The sequence below is a fragment of the Apteryx mantelli genome, chromosome 1 (assembly GCF_036417845.1).
Source record: "Apteryx mantelli isolate bAptMan1 chromosome 1, bAptMan1.hap1, whole genome shotgun sequence".
Classification (NCBI taxonomy): domain Eukaryota; kingdom Metazoa; phylum Chordata; class Aves; order Apterygiformes; family Apterygidae; genus Apteryx; species Apteryx mantelli.
This window is the reverse complement of record NC_089978.1, coordinates 160,939,280-160,959,515: the sequence shown is the minus strand read 5'-3', so window position 1 is coordinate 160,959,515 and position 20,236 is coordinate 160,939,280. Positions and strand designations below refer to the sequence as shown.

At 38.5% G+C, this 20,236-nt stretch overlaps 1 protein-coding gene across 1 annotated transcript in view; it reads left to right on the top strand.

Annotated features, from left to right (window-relative positions):
* The window catches only part of ALDH1L2 (aldehyde dehydrogenase 1 family member L2), a 36,094-nt gene that overhangs the window by 8,373 nt on the left and 7,485 nt on the right, over positions 1-20,236 (top strand). The window contains exons 3-18 of the mRNA XM_067308621.1: positions 1,067-1,301; positions 3,264-3,429; positions 4,273-4,374; positions 6,314-6,403; positions 7,456-7,590; positions 7,991-8,116; positions 9,326-9,417; positions 10,244-10,391; positions 11,155-11,274; positions 12,445-12,572; positions 16,777-16,927; positions 17,653-17,723; positions 17,830-17,935; positions 18,390-18,477; positions 19,295-19,388; positions 19,655-19,751. Of these exons, the coding sequence (XP_067164722.1) occupies positions 1,067-1,301; positions 3,264-3,429; positions 4,273-4,374; positions 6,314-6,403; positions 7,456-7,590; positions 7,991-8,116; positions 9,326-9,417; positions 10,244-10,391; positions 11,155-11,274; positions 12,445-12,572; positions 16,777-16,927; positions 17,653-17,723; positions 17,830-17,935; positions 18,390-18,477; positions 19,295-19,388; positions 19,655-19,751 (1,949 nt within the window). The remainder of the gene's footprint in view (positions 1-1,066; positions 1,302-3,263; positions 3,430-4,272; positions 4,375-6,313; positions 6,404-7,455; positions 7,591-7,990; positions 8,117-9,325; positions 9,418-10,243; positions 10,392-11,154; positions 11,275-12,444; positions 12,573-16,776; positions 16,928-17,652; positions 17,724-17,829; positions 17,936-18,389; positions 18,478-19,294; positions 19,389-19,654; positions 19,752-20,236) is intronic.

The window sequence follows — 20,236 nt, the reverse complement described above, 5'->3', positions numbered from 1 at the left end:
AATGATAAATATTGATTTTGCTGGATTCTTTGCTGCTTTTTGCCTCCAGGTGATTCAAAGATCTTAAGTCTCAAGTGAAATTTGGTAATGTTTCTATATCCTCAGGCAGTGAGGATTTTTATTTCTAAAAGCTACTGCAGTAGAGGCTCACTTCCACCATGCAGTGTGGAATGACACCTGCGTAAGTATCAATTTAAGACCTAATTTAATATGCTAAAGATGCTTTGGGCCAAACTCAAGGTTTTATTTTCAAAATGATAAAGAGAAAGGTTTCTACAAACATATGTTTAGAAGCATATATTAAATGAAGTGAATTTTCTATACCACTGCTTGTTTCCACCTTTTTTCCTATTAAACCTACAACTCAACAGACATAGAGCTTGACTCTACTGTCCTGTTCTCTGTGATGGGTTATAAAGCAGTTGTGCAGTGGAATTTATCTAACATCTAAAAATTCTCTCTGAACTCTAACACAAGTAATGCAGTTATTTTTCTCTCCTTTGAGCCTAATCTTAGGTGTGGCTCTCTGTCTCACAGATAAATGGAAGAGTACCTAGAAGACATCAGTAAACAAAATTTTGAGGAAATAACTGAGGGCCTCCAGCATGTCATTATTTGAATCACATGGCAAGGTGCTGCCGACATGAGTGAATCTTAGTTATATGAAGTCACAGGTGCATACAAAATTGCTGAAGTGGAAAATTAAGTTTGCGAAGGCAAACCAGTTGTAGGCAGATGTAGTGACTGGACAAGAAATGAAGTGCCACTGTTAAATAATCAATAGCATTCATTGTTCTCTTCCACCTTCATTGGTACTTATTGCTTAGGTCATAAAAATGAACTTAAAGCTGAGAGTGACATGAGCTGTAGGAGTAAGAATCAAAGACAGAACTAATAGAATACGTCCTACTCCAAAGGTTTGATAAACAACATGCAGAACAGAACAGTACAAAGGGCACTCTTTAATCACATTTGATGATCTGTTTGAGTTTCTTGCAACATTTCTCTGATTTCTGTTTGAATTTTTAACACAAAATGTGAATTAAAAACAATTCTTTCCCCTCAGCACTGGCAGCGGAGAAGGACGGCACTCCTGTTTTCAAGTTCCCCAGGTGGAGAGCTAAAGGCAAGCCTATCCAGGAAGTAGTTGCAGCCTACAAATCGGTTGGAGCAGAGCTCAACGTCCTTCCATTCTGCACGCAGTTCATCCCCATGGATGTTATTGACTGCCCCAAGCATGGCTCAATTATTTACCATCCATCCATCCTACCACGCCACCGAGGAGCTTCTGCAATCAACTGGTGAGATTTTGTAAGAAGTTCATCAAAACTATGTGCATGTCTCAGGTTAGGCTGTTGGGCCAGACCAATTGCTCATGTAAATGCTGGCACAGTTCCTAACTGACTTGCAAGTGAAGCAATTTCTCTGATGCAACTGAGCTTCATGAATAAGGAATGATTGTTCATTCTTTCTCTTAATAAAAAAATTAGGGGGCAGCCAGCAAAGAGATCAGATAGTAGGATTTGACTGAATAAAGGAAGTACTTTTTCTCCATACAGTCCATTATTAAACTGTGGAACTGCACTTCTAGAGAGCTTTAGAAGGATGTGTTCATGGAGGAAAAATTCATCAAGATCTGCTACACGCAAAGATGTAGATGCAGCCCCTGTTTCAGGACATTCCTGAGGTTAAGATTTCCAGAAATGGGAAAGTGGTGTATCACCATGGTGTATTACCATGTCTTGCCCTTCCTTCTGTAAGCATCTGCTCCTGCCCTTCTCAGATAAAGGCTGTTGGCCTATGAAGACCTTTAAACAGAGCCAAGATTTGGCCAGGATTTGGCCTTGATTTGGCCTTGGCTGACCATTCCCATGTTTTACTTTTACACCCCTTGCTCTCCTCACAACTTCTATCTCTTGCAGCCACAACCATGGTACTGAACAGACCCAGTCTCTCCCCCCGTGACTGAGAAAGCCTGTGGGAATTAGGCAGGGCTGAGGAGTACTCGGCACAAGCAAGGGTCCTAGGCCTCTGAGGGCTCCTCACTCCTTTCTTTTCAGCCTCCTCTTGTTGCTGCCACTCTGTCCTCAGCAGCCCAGTGCAGAGGGAGCTGGGAGAGGTGGGCAGAGGAGGGGCCACACAGTAGTTCTCGTCCTGTCGCCTACTGAGCATCAGGGACATTTGCCCACGGTACTTGCTTCTCCCCTAGAACAATGCTGAGAACATTCACTTCTCACTACCTTTACCAGAGTGCTCTCTCCGTGTTTTCACTAAAGCAGAAGAGATGCTGCTTAAATGTGTGCAAGGTGTGATATGGGCTATCCCTACTTTTGTAAGCTTTCACGCATCTGCACACTTTTGTTATACATGCCAACTTCTGCAATTGTCTTCAGTCTTTGTCCCTCCTTCTGTACAAATGCATGCTTTATTCATTTTAATAATGTATTTCTCAGTATTTATAAAACCCTGAAAATTTTCATGTGTGTAAGGTGATCGTGTGATCCTGATCACAACATGGACTGCCAAGGGAACACTTACATGAGTTACATCTTATAGTAAACTGCATTGGTGTTTGCATGCAGACAAACGATTAAAAGCATGCAGGAAAGTTGTCTTTCCATTTTTGGTTGCTCCCTTAAATACGCTTGTGTTTGATTTTCCGTAATTCTGAGGCACCTGCAGTTCCAAAGGAAAACTGGAGAATCCAAGCGGCCACAGTTCCCTTCAAGTTCAGAGGCAGATCCTGAGTTGATGTAAATCAGCGTAGGTCTGCTGTAAGCAGTGCTACGTTCATACATACCAGCTGAGAATCTGGCTAGATTTAAATTGCCCTAATGACTTTTCCTTAAACAGTTGTGCAGTAGTGCCCTGTTAAGCATCTGTCATTTTCCACCCTGAGTTTAGCTCTTTTTCAGCTGTGGGACAACTGTACTTCCCTTGCTGACCTGCTGATAAGTTGTGAGGCTTAGTTAATTATAGTAAACAGCTATGAATTATAATACATTATCTAGAAGCAGACTTTTTCAATTTGCTTGTTTTGATGTATCCATCTTTCAAATTGTCACAGCTGTTGCACACCTTTTGTTCCGTGTGTCTTACCACTGTTAAAACATTTAAAATAATTAGCACAATGAACCGTGTGATTGACACAGGACCTTCTTCTTTCCTATCTACCTAAAGCAAATGCATGTGTAACAGATGACTTGATATCCCTGAGTGCTTTCATACTGTCAGTATTTACTGTAAGGCTTTTTTCTGTGCAGGACTTTAATTCAAGGAGATAAGAAAGCAGGATTTACTATTTTCTGGGCTGATGATGGTCTTGACACTGGACCAATTCTTCTGCAGCGAGAATGTGATGTAGGCCAAAACGATACTGTGGATGACCTGTATAACCGGTTTCTCTTCCCAGAAGGAATAAAGGCTATGGTATGTTTATCTGTGCTAAATATCAACATTTTAAAAGGCAAAAAAAAAAAATTGTTGGAGTTTGAAAATAAAGGTAATATAGACAAAGCACATAAATTTGGGAAGACCGAGGTCTTGGTGCTCAGCTGAATCAGTGACTTTAGTGGAGCTCTGATGCTTCATGAAGCTGAGGAGCTGGCTTCAGAATATTTGTTGCTGGCAGCAGGCAGCATGTCCTGTTTCCACAGAAGGCAAGAAGCTGGTTTTGTCTGGAATGTAGCTCTTTCCACAGAGTGTTTGATGTTTTTACAAGGTGAAAATTTTTACAGGCTTAGAAGGAGCAGAAAGTCAGGGGTGAAGATAAAGAAAAAAGGGGAATGGTGTTTAAAGTTCAGTTGATGGCTTTGGATTTTGTATGCTTGGTCTTTTTTCATTTTGTTTTAAAATACATAAAAGAAAATGCATTAAAAATACTCAGCATGGACTCTTAGAGAAATTTTTTTCTCTCTCCATTTTAATATAGAGAAATAGCTTTTGCAGAAACAAAAGCAGTAAGAGTTGAATATAAACATACAGAACCAAATTCTGTCCTTAGCTAAGTTCTGGACCTGCAGAATTTAGGCAGCTAATATGCGTGGTGATTAGGTATTCCCATCAAATTTCTGAGGCTATTTCTTTTGTCAAAGAAGTTTAAGCATACACATATGTAAATCTACGCAGCATTGATCTCCCCGATTTTGGAAATACTAGGTTTTAAAAATAAACCAGCTCCTTTTATGCAAGAAAATCTGCTGTCATTCATAAGGATGACTGAACAGAAAATGAATACCAAAGTAACATTAAAACTGTTATTTTTCTACTTAGGTGGAAGCTGTACATCTAATTGCTGATGGTAAAGCTCCTCGGATACCTCAGCCTAAAGAAGGGGCAACATATGAAGGGATCCAGAAAAAAGAAAATGCAGAGGTACTGTTAGATAGCACTGTGTTTTGTGCACATCACTAGAAAAGGTGTTACTAACTGAGATTACAATAGTGGTGACCGAGTTACCTTGGGTTTTAACAAAGTTGTTTCCTCACCTCATATTCCTGGGATAACTCCAAGGATGTGTGTAATGGAGCCCCAGGTGAAGTTCATGTTCCCTGTCAGCAGTAACATATATTTAGAAACTTGATGTTCTACTTGGGATCATCTGCACGCAGCTAGATGGCAGCTGCTCCTTTAGTGGATTCTTAATGATACTATGATACTTTTAAATACAGCATTGAATGGAGGTATCTCTCTTTTTTTGGTTGGTGTGTTTACCAACAGTTCATACTAAATTCTCTACCAGAAATAGATGTGCTGTTAGGAAAACTGAGCTGTTGGAACCTACCAGGAAATAAAAAACATGGTCATGTAAAAAAACAGGTCATGTAAAAAAACTACACATAAAAAAATAATTCAAACACATATATAAGGACTATATTATACAACTGCTCTCACTGCATTAGCTACATAATAAGCTTCTTACCCTTAGCTGGATCTTCTTTTTGTTTGGAAAGGCCACCATAAAATGATAGTGAACGCCATCTTTAGTACCTTCTTTTCTTTTGCTAGACCAGTGCAAGTATCTAATAAAGAAGGCAAAAATTACTGATTTCAGTCTGTTGTTTGTGATGAGCATAGTCCTTTTCATCCAAAATGCTGTAATAATGATTTTTTTCTCTTATTACAACCCCTGACTTACCTTAGACACAAACAGCTTTGCATATGGATATTTTTAAGTGATCTGACCTCAAAGAAGAGTTATGTCATCGACCAAAATTTTGGGTGCCCATATACATGCTGACACAGTACATAGGAACTAGCAGAACAGCTGAAAAAATTACAGTTGACTTCTATCTATTCCAAAACATCTCAGAAAAGGAGTTTACAGAGAGGAGCTTTCATGGTGTTACTGAAATCAAAAGAACGAATGAGTATGAGGACTTAATAGCTTAAATAATATATGCAAAATTGCAATGAATTCAAAGAGCTTTAGTGACTTGTAATTTTTAATTTATGTATTTGATTTGTATCTGTGGTCCAAATGCTGTATTCATCCCTTAATTGGAAGATATAAGAAACTTTTCTGGAGTGAACTAACTTAATGTCCCTGTTGTAAATTTTTTTTCATTGGCTTATAACTTGCTTCTAAATATTCTTTGTGCTTAAACTAAGAAAGACACTGAGTACCTCAGTGTTTGTTATTTGATAGATATTCTGATACTTTCTCCAATTCATTTCATACATATACTCTTGATACTGCAAAGATAAAGGAATGCATTTTCACTGGTGCTACACATGATACACAATATACATGATGTTCTTAACAAAACATTATTTCCATGTTCCTCTTACAATAAACTTAGACTTATCGTGGAAGACCTTGCAGGAGTTGCAAGCTGTAGCAGAGATTCCATTTATGAAACAGTTTATAAAGGTTTAGTAAAGGATTAATAGGTAGTTTAATAAGTGTTTGTAGATTTATTAATTTAGGATCCAAGCAGTAAATAGATAATTTTCAGCAGAAGGTGATATCCTTGACACATACTATTCATGTTTATACTGTGCTTATTAAATTTGTTAACGGTAATATTAATTGTTATTGATATTTTCATGGTCTTATTGTGAGAAGGAGAACGTGTGAAAAGGTAAAAGCTGCACAGAGGAGAGAAGTGCTAAGAACACCCCATTTTATGGTCTTTGATTAGTAACCTGGAGATCACTGATCTTCCTTTATTAGACCAGATCCTTTCTGTGTTCTTAAATAAACAGTTGAAAGAGAGGGAGGGAAGATTTGTAACTCTTACATGGGAAAACATTACTAACTTGATTTATAACCAAACAGAAAAGAATTAGCTCGCATGTCTTGATTTTGTAGATCTCTTGGGACCAACCTGCAGCAGCTTTGCACAATTGGATCCGAGGGCATGATAAAGTACCTGGAGCATGGGCGAAAATAGATGACCAGGTATGCTCTGGAAACCAGAAGGGTATCCTTTTTTTCTGTACCCTCTTGGTAACTTTTTTATTATAAAGGCTAAAGGGGATTGCATGCAAGTGAATACAGTTGGGAGTTACTTTGGAGTGGCTCTCATTTGATGACTGTATATTTTGTATATATCTAGAACAGACCTAAACAAAGGTACAGGACACAGCAGATATATTGTAACTATGATTTTCTGTTAGGTCCATTGAATTCAAAGAAAGATAAGAGCAATATCTGAAAAAATGGAACAAAGCGGTAAGTAGGCAGGGTAGAGCCAGACTATGCCAGTTTTGGGAGGAAATAGGTGTACATTACAGTTTGTAATGCAGCGCAAGCTTACAGTGAGCAACATTACAGTATAACTCAGAATGAAACACTATAAAAAAAAGTCTTTTGTTATTTCAGTAGTTTAAAGAGATGAGGGCCTAGGAAATAAATACTTCTCATTTTATCCAAAAACAACTACTTCATTTCAATTTTGAAAAAGCACTATGCCTTTGATTCACGTTTTCTTTGTGTAAAATATTTGTAAAATCACATTTTCTTTCCTGGCTGTAATGTCCAAATTTTGTTACTTAGCCAGCTGCTGATAGGCTGCTCCAAAGACCTGGTTCTGCCCTAATATACAGGTGCTGGTGCTGGCTTGAGAGCCCGGAGAGAACAGACAAGCCCAGGCGAGCGGCGGTGTTCAGCATCGCTAGCCTGGGAGCCAAGCAGTATCTGCCCGTCACAGCCAGGCTTTTGCCGGTCTCTCACTCCAGACCTGCACTGACCAAATCTGCTTCTCTTTCTGCGTTGGTTTCATCCTGCTCAGTGTTACAGCTAAGCAGCTGTGCAGTTTTAGGCAGTTTGTGTTTGCAAAGTTTTACATGCCCTAGGTCATAAAGATACAAAGATAATGTTGTAACATGTTTTCCATGGGTCGGTACTTACATGTTATTACATTATAGTATATTAAAGCTTCAAAACAGTATCACTTCATTCTTAGGATTTTAGAGCATATTTAGAGCACATTTCACTCTGTTTATTTTTAGGTGGTTACTTTCTATGGATCATCATTACTTGATGCTTCGGTGCCTGCTGGACAAGAGCTGGCAATAAAAGGTGCTTCAAGACCTGGACTTGTAACCAAGAATGGCCTGGTCATATTTGGTAATGACGGGAAGATGGTAAGCACTCATCCTGGCAAACATGAGCATGGGTGGAATAACTTTAGCAAAAAGTGCAAGAAGCGTGAAATTGTCAGTCTAGACAAATTCAGCTGCTAAAGACAGACAGTTAATTAGCTTGGAGTTTATTAATCTTCTGCCATTCTGTAGAAAAGGCATTCATGTCTTGCTGCTCACCCAAATCTTATCCATTTTGCTTATGCAATAAAATGTACCAGTACTAGAAGAGAATCTGAAAGACAGATAGAAGTGACCTGTTTTTAATTACCTGCATCATAGCAGCTTTCCTGCAAGCTATTTATTTTAATATTTCAATGATTATTTTAATACTGAGAAATTCACCGCGCAAGGATGTATTGACTCCCAAATAGTTTAAAAATCATATCCCCTCGTTTTTCAGGTACTAGTGAGAAATCTACAGTTCGAGGATGGAAAAATGATCCCTGCATCTAAATACTTCTCTGCTGATGAAACAGCTGCCCTAGAACTTACAGAAGAGGAGAAAAAGATGGCAGAAGATATCAGGGTAATTCTAAAATCTGCTTTTGTTGGATACTACTTCAGAGAAAAGCATTATATACTTCTCATTATAGGCAAAGCATATCTTTTAATTAACCATGCAGGGTTTTTTTGGTGAGATGTACTCAGAAAGCATAGGGCTGAATCTTTAGTTACTGAAATTAATTCAGACGGATTTGGGAGTTCACACTGAAACACATAACCCTAGAAAGTTTTCTTTCTGATACAAAGAAAGTGGTTGCAGGGTCAAGTGATGGCAAATGACAGGATTTTACACCTGTACCTGTCCGTGCTGTCTCTCTCTTCTGCTGCAACCACACACAAGGGGCTGGCTGGCAGAGGGATGTGGCAAAGGAGTGGCTGGAGCAGAAAGTTTCAGAGCTGGAGAGGCAGCTTGTTGCCCTCCCCAGCAATCACTCCCTCTGCAGTGAGTGCCAGGTTGTTAGCTGAGGGCCACACATGTCATTTGTTTAAGTTGTGGGCCAGAGCAGCTGCAGCGCAGACATATTCCGTTCTGCTAGCTCTGCTGCACAGTCCGTCACTTTTGACACAGATCAGGCAGCTCAACACACTAATGTTTTAAATGGCTGTTTCAAGCTTCCCTTGAACCTGCCTGCCAGCAACTTAAATGCTGCCTGGAGCTATTGACTGACTGATACAATAGCTAAAAGAAATACAAACTCTTCAGTTTATGACACTAGCGGCTAACTCTTGAGACCTATTTATCATTAATTTAAATATCACGCTACCAGTTATTTTAGCATTCATGTTAGCAGAAATATCCACTTAATGCATGCAGCTTAAGCTACCTCTCAGCTCTGCCCAGGTGCCAAAAAATCCATCAGTCCAGTCACAAAGTTCTCCCAGCCTCTGCTGAGAACATATTCCATAATGGAATACAACGCTATTATTTGGAAGGTGAAGGCTTTAATAAAAATGGGCATAAAAAATCATTAGCATTGTAGCATTAAGTTTGCTTGCATGATTAGGCGATATTATCATGGACAAAAATAATATTTTTTGGTGTGATAATTATGCTGTAGATTTTATTGGCTGTCATCAAGTTCCAGACCTGCTTAAAATGGCTTTCTGTTGTAGTATCTGTTGAAGTAATACGCTTTGAAGGCATAACTACATTAGAAAATAGTTTCAGTAAATACTTCTTGCAATTAGAGCATTATTCATAACTGCCTCCATTATTTTTATATATTATTAGGCTATTTGGAAGGGAATTTTGAGCAATGTTGCTGTAATTGAGGATTCTACAGACTTCTTCAAATCTGGAGCATCCTCTATGCATGTTGTCAGGTAAACAAATATTCAAAATAATATTTTGAAGCAAAAGTTAATGGAAACAAAGTTGTCATGGTGCTTTTAAATCAGGGTTGATAAAGTAGTGAACAAAAATTGATTTTTCCAATTTATTTCCCACTGCTCTATCTATTCCCTTTCCTACCTTTGGAAACATGGTAGGGTTCTGTGCCCCAAATTAGGAGATATTGATGCAGTCGTGCCTTTTCTACTCAAGCAAAATTCCCCTTGACTTCAGAAACATCAGCCACATGGGGAAGCATGATGGTGCCCAAAGCCATCAGCATGCAGTGCCAGGTATCTCAAGAGCAGTGGGCTGACTGAGAAGCTGAGCAAAGGAGTCCCCATACGGAAAGTCATTCAAAGCCTTTCACAGGAAGGATTGAGCCCAGTGCCCAGTGCACAAGTAAGCGCACTGAGTTCGTGCTGTGTTGGATCACCTCAGTTAACTTCTTTTTGTAACTCAGATATGCAAGGCCGTAACATCAGGATTTCAATTTTATTTTAACAAACTGATTATTGCCCAGTATTGATTATTATCAGTATCATAGAGCTCAGAACTTCCTCCATGTGTTGGTGAGAGTAGTCTCCTATGCTGTTTCATCAATCAATGTATGTTATTTGTCATTTATTTCCAAAAGTTTACCTAAGAGTATTCCAGACCTCACATTTTCTTTTCTGTAACACCCCCAGTTAACCCAAAAGCTGTTGGTAAGCTGTCTGGAACTATTCACTTTTGACTCTTTTCTACCTTCTAATGATTCAATTATCTGAATAATTCTTTCATTTGCAATTCAACTTGTTCTATCTTTGAAATCTTTAGAATGCTGGAAGAGATCAAACAGAAATATAGTGGACTTCAGCTGCAGAATGAAGATGTGTATATGGCCACTAAGTTTGCAGACTTTATTCAAATGGCTGTCAGAAAACTCAGGGGAGAAGACAAAGAAGAAGAGTTAGTCATTGATTACGTAAGTAGTCATTGATTACTTTGTCTTTATTGCTTGTTGTTTCTTGGTTGTTTGGGAGATAGGCAATGCATTTTGTTAGGTTGCTTGATGCAGTAGGAAAAAAAAACAAGTATATGGGCACAAGCTCTTCTTTGTGGCTTTTTTTCTGCAAGTTTTATATATTTGCATTTCAGAATGGAAGTATATGTGTAGTGTGACTCATGATGTTCCTGACTGGGAGACCAAGAACGTGCATTAGAGTAGCTCACACAGGCCCCCCCCGGTGCAGTATTCTGCTAATATATTTCAGTCAGAATAGTTGCAGACCTTCTGCTTTCCTGAGGCAAACAGTGCTAGACTTTTCTCCTAAGAGTTTGTTAGAAAACTTTATGTGAACGGTGTAGGGTGTGTTTTTGAAGACATTAAGCAAGTCAGGATTGCTCGAACTTGGGGAATTTGCTTGAGCTGGGCATTTGTTTGAAGTCCTGCACCTCTTCAGGACCAACCTGAACCAAGGTTTAGTGTTGGTTTGAAGATAGAGACCCAATGATAAGAAATACAGAAACCCACTTAACTATCTCAGAGTACGGGTACTGGTGTTCAGGAAGAATATGACTTGTATTTCATTTTACCCTTTTGACTGTTCTTAATAGCCATAAATACATCCTAAAATGCGGCTGAATGTTAGCTATAAGTATCAAAAGCTATGTTCTGTTGTTAGGCAACATTAAAATGTTATATTTTAAGTACTAAAATATTCATTTCTTATGTCTTTCACTCTTAGGTTTCAAAAAATATGAACAACATGACTGTGAAGATGCCATACCAGTGTTTCATAAATGGACAATTTATAAATGCTGATGATGGAAAAACATATGACACCATAAATCCGACAGATGGATCAGTGAGTAATTTCTAAGTATGATCAATATCAGTTTATTTCAATTTGCTTTTGAAAAAATCTAAGACACTAATCGAATATTGCTAGGTTCCAAACCATACAGTACAAATTTAAGAACCCCACAAATAAATTTGAATTTTTTAATTTACTTCTCAATTTCTATATTCTTCAGTTTTTGCATGTCAGTCAAGCTTCACAGTAAATACTACCTAATTCCACCTTAACTATTATATGCTAATCTCCATACCCAGCTGTTTGTTTTACCTTGATTTCATACTTGTTTGTCTTTGCAAACAAAAAAGGCTAAGGTTTAGTTGGTAAAGAAGTATTTCTATTAGCATATTATATACATTTCCTGTCAGTCATCAACTTCAGGTTTTTTTTTTTTTTAACAATATGATGTCTTAGGGCAAATGTGGCTTTAAAATGTCACTTTAAATTCCCAGTAAGAAAAATGAGTTTTCAATAGGAAAATAGATACAGTTCCACTTCATCCTCTTGAAGGTACTGAACCTTGGTTGAGCAACTGTTAAGTAAGAATTGTAAATAAAAGGAGTGATCCTGATGTCTGCATATGCCATTGTAATTCTGGAGTAATGAAATTCCACTGAAATCAGTGGCACAAATTTTACTAGGATTAGAATCCAGAATCTGGTACTTTCCTTGGAAATCATTATGGAATGGAATAAAAATCATAACAATTTTGTGTTAGGCTTTAAAATATAATAATTATGGGATGTAATCATTATAAAATACTGTGTGTATATGGTGGTTCATGTTAACAGAAGCTCCATTCCAGAGAAATAGAACATTCAGGAGTCATTTTAGCGTGTTTAGATATTGGATGATAATATCACATATTAGAACTTTCCACTTTTGTCATATCACATTGATTTTATGTATGAAAAGAGGGTGAAATCCAGTGGGATGATGCTTCTTGGTGCTGAAGAAAAAAAGAAGAGATGTAGGAGTCAGGGTCTCTGCACTGTCCTCCAAACTTGGCCACCATTAGTTGTGCCTGAACTTTTTGGAATTTGACTCACCCATGACGACTGATGGGGTTTGAGGATATCAAGTATTTTCTTACACCCAGTCAAAAAGTTTAGGAGGAAGGAGTAACTCCGTGCATCCCAGCCTTTCAGTCTGAGCTAACACATTGCTACCTTGTTACAGGTAATAGCCAGTGTATCTTCTGCTTCGTTGGTTGATGTTGACAAAGCAGTGGCAGCAGCGAAAGAGGCATTCGAAAATGGTGAATGGGGAAGAATGAATGCACGGGAAAGAGGGCGACTCATGTACAGGTATGCAAAGGGTGGCATTGTGTTTGGTTAGTTTCCTTAAAACTAATTATTTTGTTCCTCTGAAGAATTGTAACATACTTTATCTGAATGTGATGGATACTCATAATCCCATTTTCAGAGTTACTGGACTAGCTACCTTTTCATCTCCTAATTTACTGCAGCGCACTGGCCTGAGATCATAGCTGAGGCCTGAACCTTTTTCGTGCCCAGGTAAAATCTCAGTAGCTCTTACTGTCAGGAGGAGACCTGGGTTCCCCAGCCAGTGATCACTTTGCTTTTGACTGAAACTTTGGCAGTCTCTTTGAGAAATTCTGAGAAATCCTCCAGCTGAAACCATATTAACATGAAGAATTTTTATTTGTGAATGGAAACAAAGAATTGGAGGAAAAAGACTTTAAAATACCTGATGGCTTCATTTAATCTATATGCTTTCCTCCTCTATTGCAAGGATTGAGAATTCCCTTGTAAAGTCCAAATCCTTCTGTATAGATGAGGCTAAGTTTTCAAGGCAGAGTCTAACTAGGTTGAGTAGGCAGAGACTTTTGACCTTGCAAACCCTGCCTGTATCTGCACTGCATACAGTAAACTTATAGCCACATTGCCACTAATTTTGAAATAGACTGAAACTGATGCTAGATTTTCTAGGAGCATATCCCAGCATACTTCTCACCTGGTTAAAGAGCCACCCTAGGAGCTGTTTTGTGGTCTGTTGTGGAATAATTGTCTGTCCTGTGTAGAAAAAGTCTAAGCTGAATCCCACATTTATCTGAGACACTTCCAGCTGTGTACTTCTCGTTTATGTGCTTCATTGCACCAACTCTAGATCATGCCTGGTTCTCTTTTTGGGCTGTGTTATTATTGTTTCAGGAGGTAAACAGAGGTCACACTCAGTGAATGGCATTTTAGTGGTGATTTCTGATTCTTGGAGGGCAGCAGATGATCTTGGCAAGTTGCTCATGCTAGCTAGATATTGCCAGGATGTTACTGGAGGCAGCTGACAAAAGCACATATGTTGTGGATTCCCTGTATGCAGCATGATGCTTCTGGTGCCTGATGGCAAGCACAGGGAGAACATAATTGTCTTGCAAACCTGGGATGACTAGAAGCTCCAGAGCTTCCCTGTGAAAAAAGCCTCTTTCATGGAGCCGTATGAAGAGCTTTCACTGCTTTTTCAGTTCTGGGACATGTGAATGAATGAGAAGAGTAGAGATGATTAGGGAAGCAGATTGCTACCCCTGACTGCCACAGTTAGCTACTGTGATGATGGAAAATCAATTGTCAACACTGAGGAGATATATTAGGCAAATTCTGTTCCTGTTCAGTAGGTGGAGAGCTTACTTACTGTTCTTGACATAGCAGTTGACTTCAAGGAAGTTGGGGGCTTGAACTGAGCTGAAAGCATGGAGATTTTTCTGTCCCAAGGAACTCATGAAGGAGTAGGTCCTGTGTGTCTGACGCATTTTTTTCTTCAGGCTGTAGTCAGTCAAAAAGGTGGGTTCTTCAGCATTACTACTGGAGGTCCTGGCAAGGCCATTTATGCTGAGGAGACTGGATATTTATCTATATGGAAGAGAAGGAAACATTTTCCCTTCAAAAGTCTTGTCTTCAGTAGTGTGCCCACACTCACTGCTATTTTAAGCCTTTATTTCTCTGTGTCAGGAGGCTATCCCTGGACACAGGAATGCACAGCAGAAGCAGGATCAGTTACACAGTGAGCAGCTGCAGGATGGTAGTAGACAGTGCATTTGGCTGATGAGGCAAGATAACACTGTCTGGCAATTTTGGGGGGTGTAGGGGTGGGTCACTGCCATTCCTTTAACTGCAGCACACTGCTCTCTGTATAACATCTGCATGGATTTGGAAGCTGAAGATCCAGCTGGTTCAAAGGTTTGGGGTATGCAACTAGAAGATGACCCTGACACCGTAAGGCTGGGTTTAGCCAAGCAAGACAGTAAGGAGTAGGGAATCCATTGTGTGTGCTCTGACAGCTGAAGAGGAGGAGCATGGGGAAATGTAACGCTGCACTTTGGATACATGGGTCTGTGCACTGCAGTAGTGCATGCAGCAGATCATTTGTTATCACACTAAAATGTCTGTAAGATTTTTTACTTTGTTGAATGCCTGGAATGTAAATTCTCCTCCTCCTCTCTTTTACCATACCCCTATGCACCAAATGGAAGTAAAAAAGTATTAAAGAATGCCTCATGTTTGACAAGACATAGCAGGAATCTTAGCAATAAAGAGTGAAAAGAAAACTGAAAATTATGCTTATCTCATAAAGTATGAGATCAAACAGAACTGGCCATCTCCAGAGTACCAGTTCCACCCATGTTGTAGTTGCATGGGTGCGGACTGAACAGGGAACATCTACCCAGGCACACCATTCTTCCAGGAGTTCATGGTGAGTGAGAAGTCTGTAGCTACAAAAGGTTGGAAAAAGGGCTGCAGGCCTGTAAAAGAACATTGAATAACCATCACAGCACAAAATAGGCAAGTCAGAACTCACATTAAAATTAAATACAGCCTTTCACTTAAATCCTTCACAAGTGTACCTGGATTCAAAGCATGTATAAACTTGGTTTTAAATTGTATTAGGAAGGTAGGGCACTTGAGCACCCAAGTTTACTCTGCCCTGAAGATACACTTTTAAGGTCTAAAAACTATTGCTCTGTTTAAAACTTGAAAGATTTTTACAAGCATAACTATGTTGGTTAGGCATGTGGAAAATATAACTCCCCTAAACTACATACATTATTCCAGTTGATGACCTGGATTAAACTATTCACTGCTTAGGGAGAGAGCTCTCTAAGACAGCTATACCAGAATATTTATGTTGCAAATCATTCCGAGTATAAATTAAGGCTCTCTCTGGTCCACATTAGTTCAAATGAGGCTCCTTTTTCTCTGGCCCCTATTCAAACTAGAGTTTTTGAGTGCCTCACTGGAGAGAAAGTTTTTGCCGTTGAAGCTCCAAGCTCTGCTACTGTGTCTTAAGGAATCATCAATAGAAGATACTAGCCGTGCGTTTAAAGGGACGTTCTCCTTTGTCCCTGGCATGGCATATCTGTTCTTTTACACACTAGCGCTAATGCCCTGGCCTGTAGCTGGCTCTCCAAGATTCAGTTAAAACAGGTATTGAAGAGCATTTTTCCACCTTTCTACCAATGTTTTAAAAGGACCGAATTTGCTCAATGGGAAAACTAGGTTGCATGCCCATCTTCAAATATTCTTTACAGGATCTAAAATGCACTCAGTTAACCTCTCAAAATCACATGAGGACATCGATTATACATCTGAGTACCAAAACACAGACAGAAGCTTAAGGAAAACCTTGAGATGTCTGGTTCACAGTAATACGAGAGATCTAACTAAGACCTGGGTGTGTGCATTGATTCATCCAAACAGACCTTTCTGCCTGAATGGGGTCCAACTAAAACTGCAAGAGCTCCTCACAAGTATAGGTGATCTGTCTGCATAGATGCCTGCCTGAGACACTTCTGTAGCTACTATGAACTTACAGTTTTTATTGCGGAGATCCTCAGTCTTACTTGTACCTCATCGTCTTGCTTCACTGATCTAACTGATAACTGAGGCCTGAGGAGACCACAGGCCAGATTTTCAAAAGTACCAAGACACGTTACATGCAATTTGCTTTACACCTTAGGATCTGCACCTTTATATATTCAAGTGCCTTTAAAGTATCTAGCATGAATTAATTTGTCCAAGTTCAGACAATACGAAGCAGTATAATGAAGCTACCTTTCCCAAATCTAAGCTAGGACCATAAGTACTCCTCAGCACTTTTGATTACTTGATATTTTTAGTGTTACTGTGAATTTGTTTTCTGACTTACTGGTCTGATTTTATATAATAAGCTCCTCATAGTACAAGAGAAAAAGTGGGTACAATATTCCAATAATTATTATATTTACAAGATCATAATTGAAAAATCAAGTGAAGTTTTCACAGATCACTCCCTCATCCCATTACTACTACAGTCAATGTGAAGACATTTTCAGACTTTAACAAGCATTTGCGCAGATTCTTACTGATATTAATGACCAGTGGTCCCAACGCTGCACTTCTAAATTCTGGGGGAATGTTATTTTAGTTACAGTTCTTTGCCCTACTAAATCTCATTTTAGGCTGCCAGTGGTTAGATGTCACTTCTCTTTGATGTGTATTTGTTATGTTTTGATTAAAGACTTGCAGACCTGATGGAAGAACATCAAGAAGAGTTAGCAACAATAGAATCTATCGACTCAGGAGCTGTCTACACATTAGCTTTGAAGACCCATGTAGGAATGTCTGTGCAAACATTCAGATACTTTGCTGGATGGTGTGACAAAATTCAGGCAAGTGAATGTGTAAAGGAAGAAATGAATGATAGTGCTTCTGTGCACATTCTTTGCTGACACTGTCCCAAAAAGCAGTGTTAGCAAAGGTAATCAAGGACTCCAAAAATAAAGCAAAATTAGAATTTCACCTAAAATAAGTCTTCCTGACAATAAAAAAGAAGCACAGTCTGCTTCCAATTGGAGAATATGGATTTAGAGTCTGACTCTAAATGTCTAATTATATATCTAATAATATCTGTCTAATTCGTTGAGGTATCATAGTGTATATGCATCTTTAGTCAGATTTTGATTATTCATGGATTAGAATGTCCTTGCAGTGGCTCAGCTGTGCTATAGGTGCAGAGACACATGAGCTATATTATGTCCTGACCAAGGCTGGTGAGTTTGCTTGGTGCCATAGCACATGGCTCAGGTTCAATAACATATCCTCAAGATATCCTTAAGATCCACAATCAGGAATATCATTCAGCTTTCTTTTCTTCATTATATCCTCACTTTATGTTCTTCCATACTTTTTTAGCTGTGCTTTTATTTTATCCAACCGATAATCAAGAGTTGACAATACCTGTAGCAGGAAATTACACAGTAGCAGCATCCCTGCCCCTGTCTCTGGTGCACAACTGCTTCTGCACAATATTCCTATATGGCAATGGTATTTTTAACAAAAATGATTAAATGGCATATTTGAGATTTATATAAAAGATCCCACCTCTTTCTTTCAGGGTGCTACAATTCCAATTAACCAGGCCCGGCCAAATCATAATCTAACATTCACCAAGAAAGAACCAATAGGGTAAGCATCACTTTTTTTATTCCTAGTGACAACCTTGACCAATAGAAAAGCCATTCAAAAGGTGCTATCACAAATACAATCTTTCCCTATTTTTCCCCACCTTCAGTGTGTGTGCAATTGTTATCCCCTGGAATTACCCACTGATGATGCTCGCATGGAAGAGCGCAGCATGCTTGGCTGCAGGCAACACATTAGTTCTCAAACCAGCGCAGGTAAAAACACAGAGGAAACGGCTCCAGGCCTTCCGTATTTGTTCAGGCAAAGCAATTCAGGCATTCAAGTTGATTTCATCCATAGGTTGAGCTGTCAGATGTTGTAAAGCACATGTAAAGTAATACAAATTGTCGTGATGAACAAGGTACTGATTGTCTTTGCTTCTGCTCTGATGGTACTTCATTTTCAAAAATTAATTTTTATCTTCTGTTTCTTCCTTGGTGTTTGTGTTGCATGGTGCTATTGTTAGGGAGATGGACATAAATTCAAAATACTATTACTGCATATGAACAGAATACATTCTTTTTTACAAGAAGCCATCATTTTTAATTTGTCAGTATTGTGAGGAAGAAGAAAATGGATATTATATCAAAATTAAGAAGTATGGAATGTAAGAGATATCATCACACATTTAACTAAAACAGAAGACCTAATATAAATGTTTCCACTCAGGTCACACCGCTGACTTCCTTGAAGTTTGCAGAACTCTCAGCTAAAGCTGGATTTCCTAAGGGCGTTATAAATATTCTGCCTGGTTCAGGTAAAAAGCTACAACTAATCATTTTTCTGGATCTAGGTCATGCTGAAACTGGTGAACTAGCATTTTACCTTTGCAGATCAGCATACATAAGTGTATGCTGCATGGCCTTATCTTCATTCCTAGTAGGCTGGCATATATGTTATACAGCAGTTTCACACATTCCCAGAACAGAACTGGGAAAATTTGTATATCACATAGCTAGTGATACCAGCCCTCGACTTACCACCTCTCCAAGTTCACACAGATAGCATTAACACTCTGAAAAAGAATTTATTTACAGAGAAACATGTTGCCCTTGATTGTAAGGCTTCACTTTTTTTTCCTAATCTTATCATCACTTGGAAATATTACTGCATTTAAATGTGACTGTGAAACCTACAGCAAGCTGGTAAGATGCTTATTGATCAGTATCGATAAGTTATTGTTCACACTGCGTTACCTGATGACGCTATTCTCCTCTTTCCCCTAAGGAAAGAAGGTGACAAAGTAACTATATGGGTCAGGCTTTGTTACAAATTAGGTTATTCCACCTACAGTGAACTATTAGGGAGGAAGTGCTTTAGTCCAGAGAGATGGGGAAATTTGGAGCCATTCACATGATTTAAGTTAACTAGTATGAGAATCTAATACTGATATAAATAAAGCTGTAAATGTAAATAAGGATGTGTAATTTACATGTAAATGTAAATGTAAATAAGGATGTGATATTGTACTTGATTCACATATTGTTAGCTGTTTCTGTGTTAGAGTGCCGCTACTGGGGTAGTAAAAATCCCAGATGTACTGCCCAGTTAAGCTGTTTCCCTCATCCCATTAGGTGGCTTAGTGGGACAGCACTTGTCTGAACATCCAGACGTTCGCAAAGTTGGATTCACTGGTTCAACACCAACTGGTAAAAAGATCATGAAGAGGTATTTTTAGCATAAGATTCATAAATAAACACTTCTGAGTCTAGTTCCGAAGTGTCTTATTAACTGTATTTTGCATGTAGCAGTAATACAGTAATACAGAAGCGTAACTATGTATGGTCGTTTACTTTTATGTAGAATTATGCTTAAGTCTCCTTGTTGGAAAATAGAGGTTTATACTATACATTTTCACTAGATTTGATTAAAGGGAAATAATGGATTTAGCTATTTAAAGCTTGTTTTTACATAATTATTTACGATTTTTCCAGTGCAGCCAGTAATCTGAAGAAAGTTTCTCTTGAACTTGGTGGTAAATCGCCATTGATCATATTCAATGACTGTGAACTTGACAGAGCTGTAAAAATGGTAAGATTACTTCAAAGAAAAATATATTCAATGTCTTCATGATAATCCTCACAGTATTGCAGTACTCTTATCGACTTGCCAAAAAGTGCAGCAGGGACCCTTTCATAAAATTTAATGTAATCTGTTAGAAAACAGACTCTTTTTGTACAGGATGTTTCTCTATGCCAGCACAATTAAACCTTTAATGCTCTATCATAAAGCCAGGGATCTGTACTACAAGAAAGATACATTAAAAAATACAACCAAATAAGAAAATATAGGTAGAAAATATTTTCACCAGCCAAGTTTATACATTAAAGTGATTTCTGTCAAAATTTGATACTCAGAAAAAAGCTTCAAATATAAAAGCCTGAAAAGGGGGCCAAAATTTAGTGAGCTCCATACTGCCATATAGTGCTTTGTAATTCACCATCAGTCACTATAACCTCCACCTTCCTGACCAACTGTAACTTGTTTAAAATTTGTAAATAATTTGTGCAAACAGG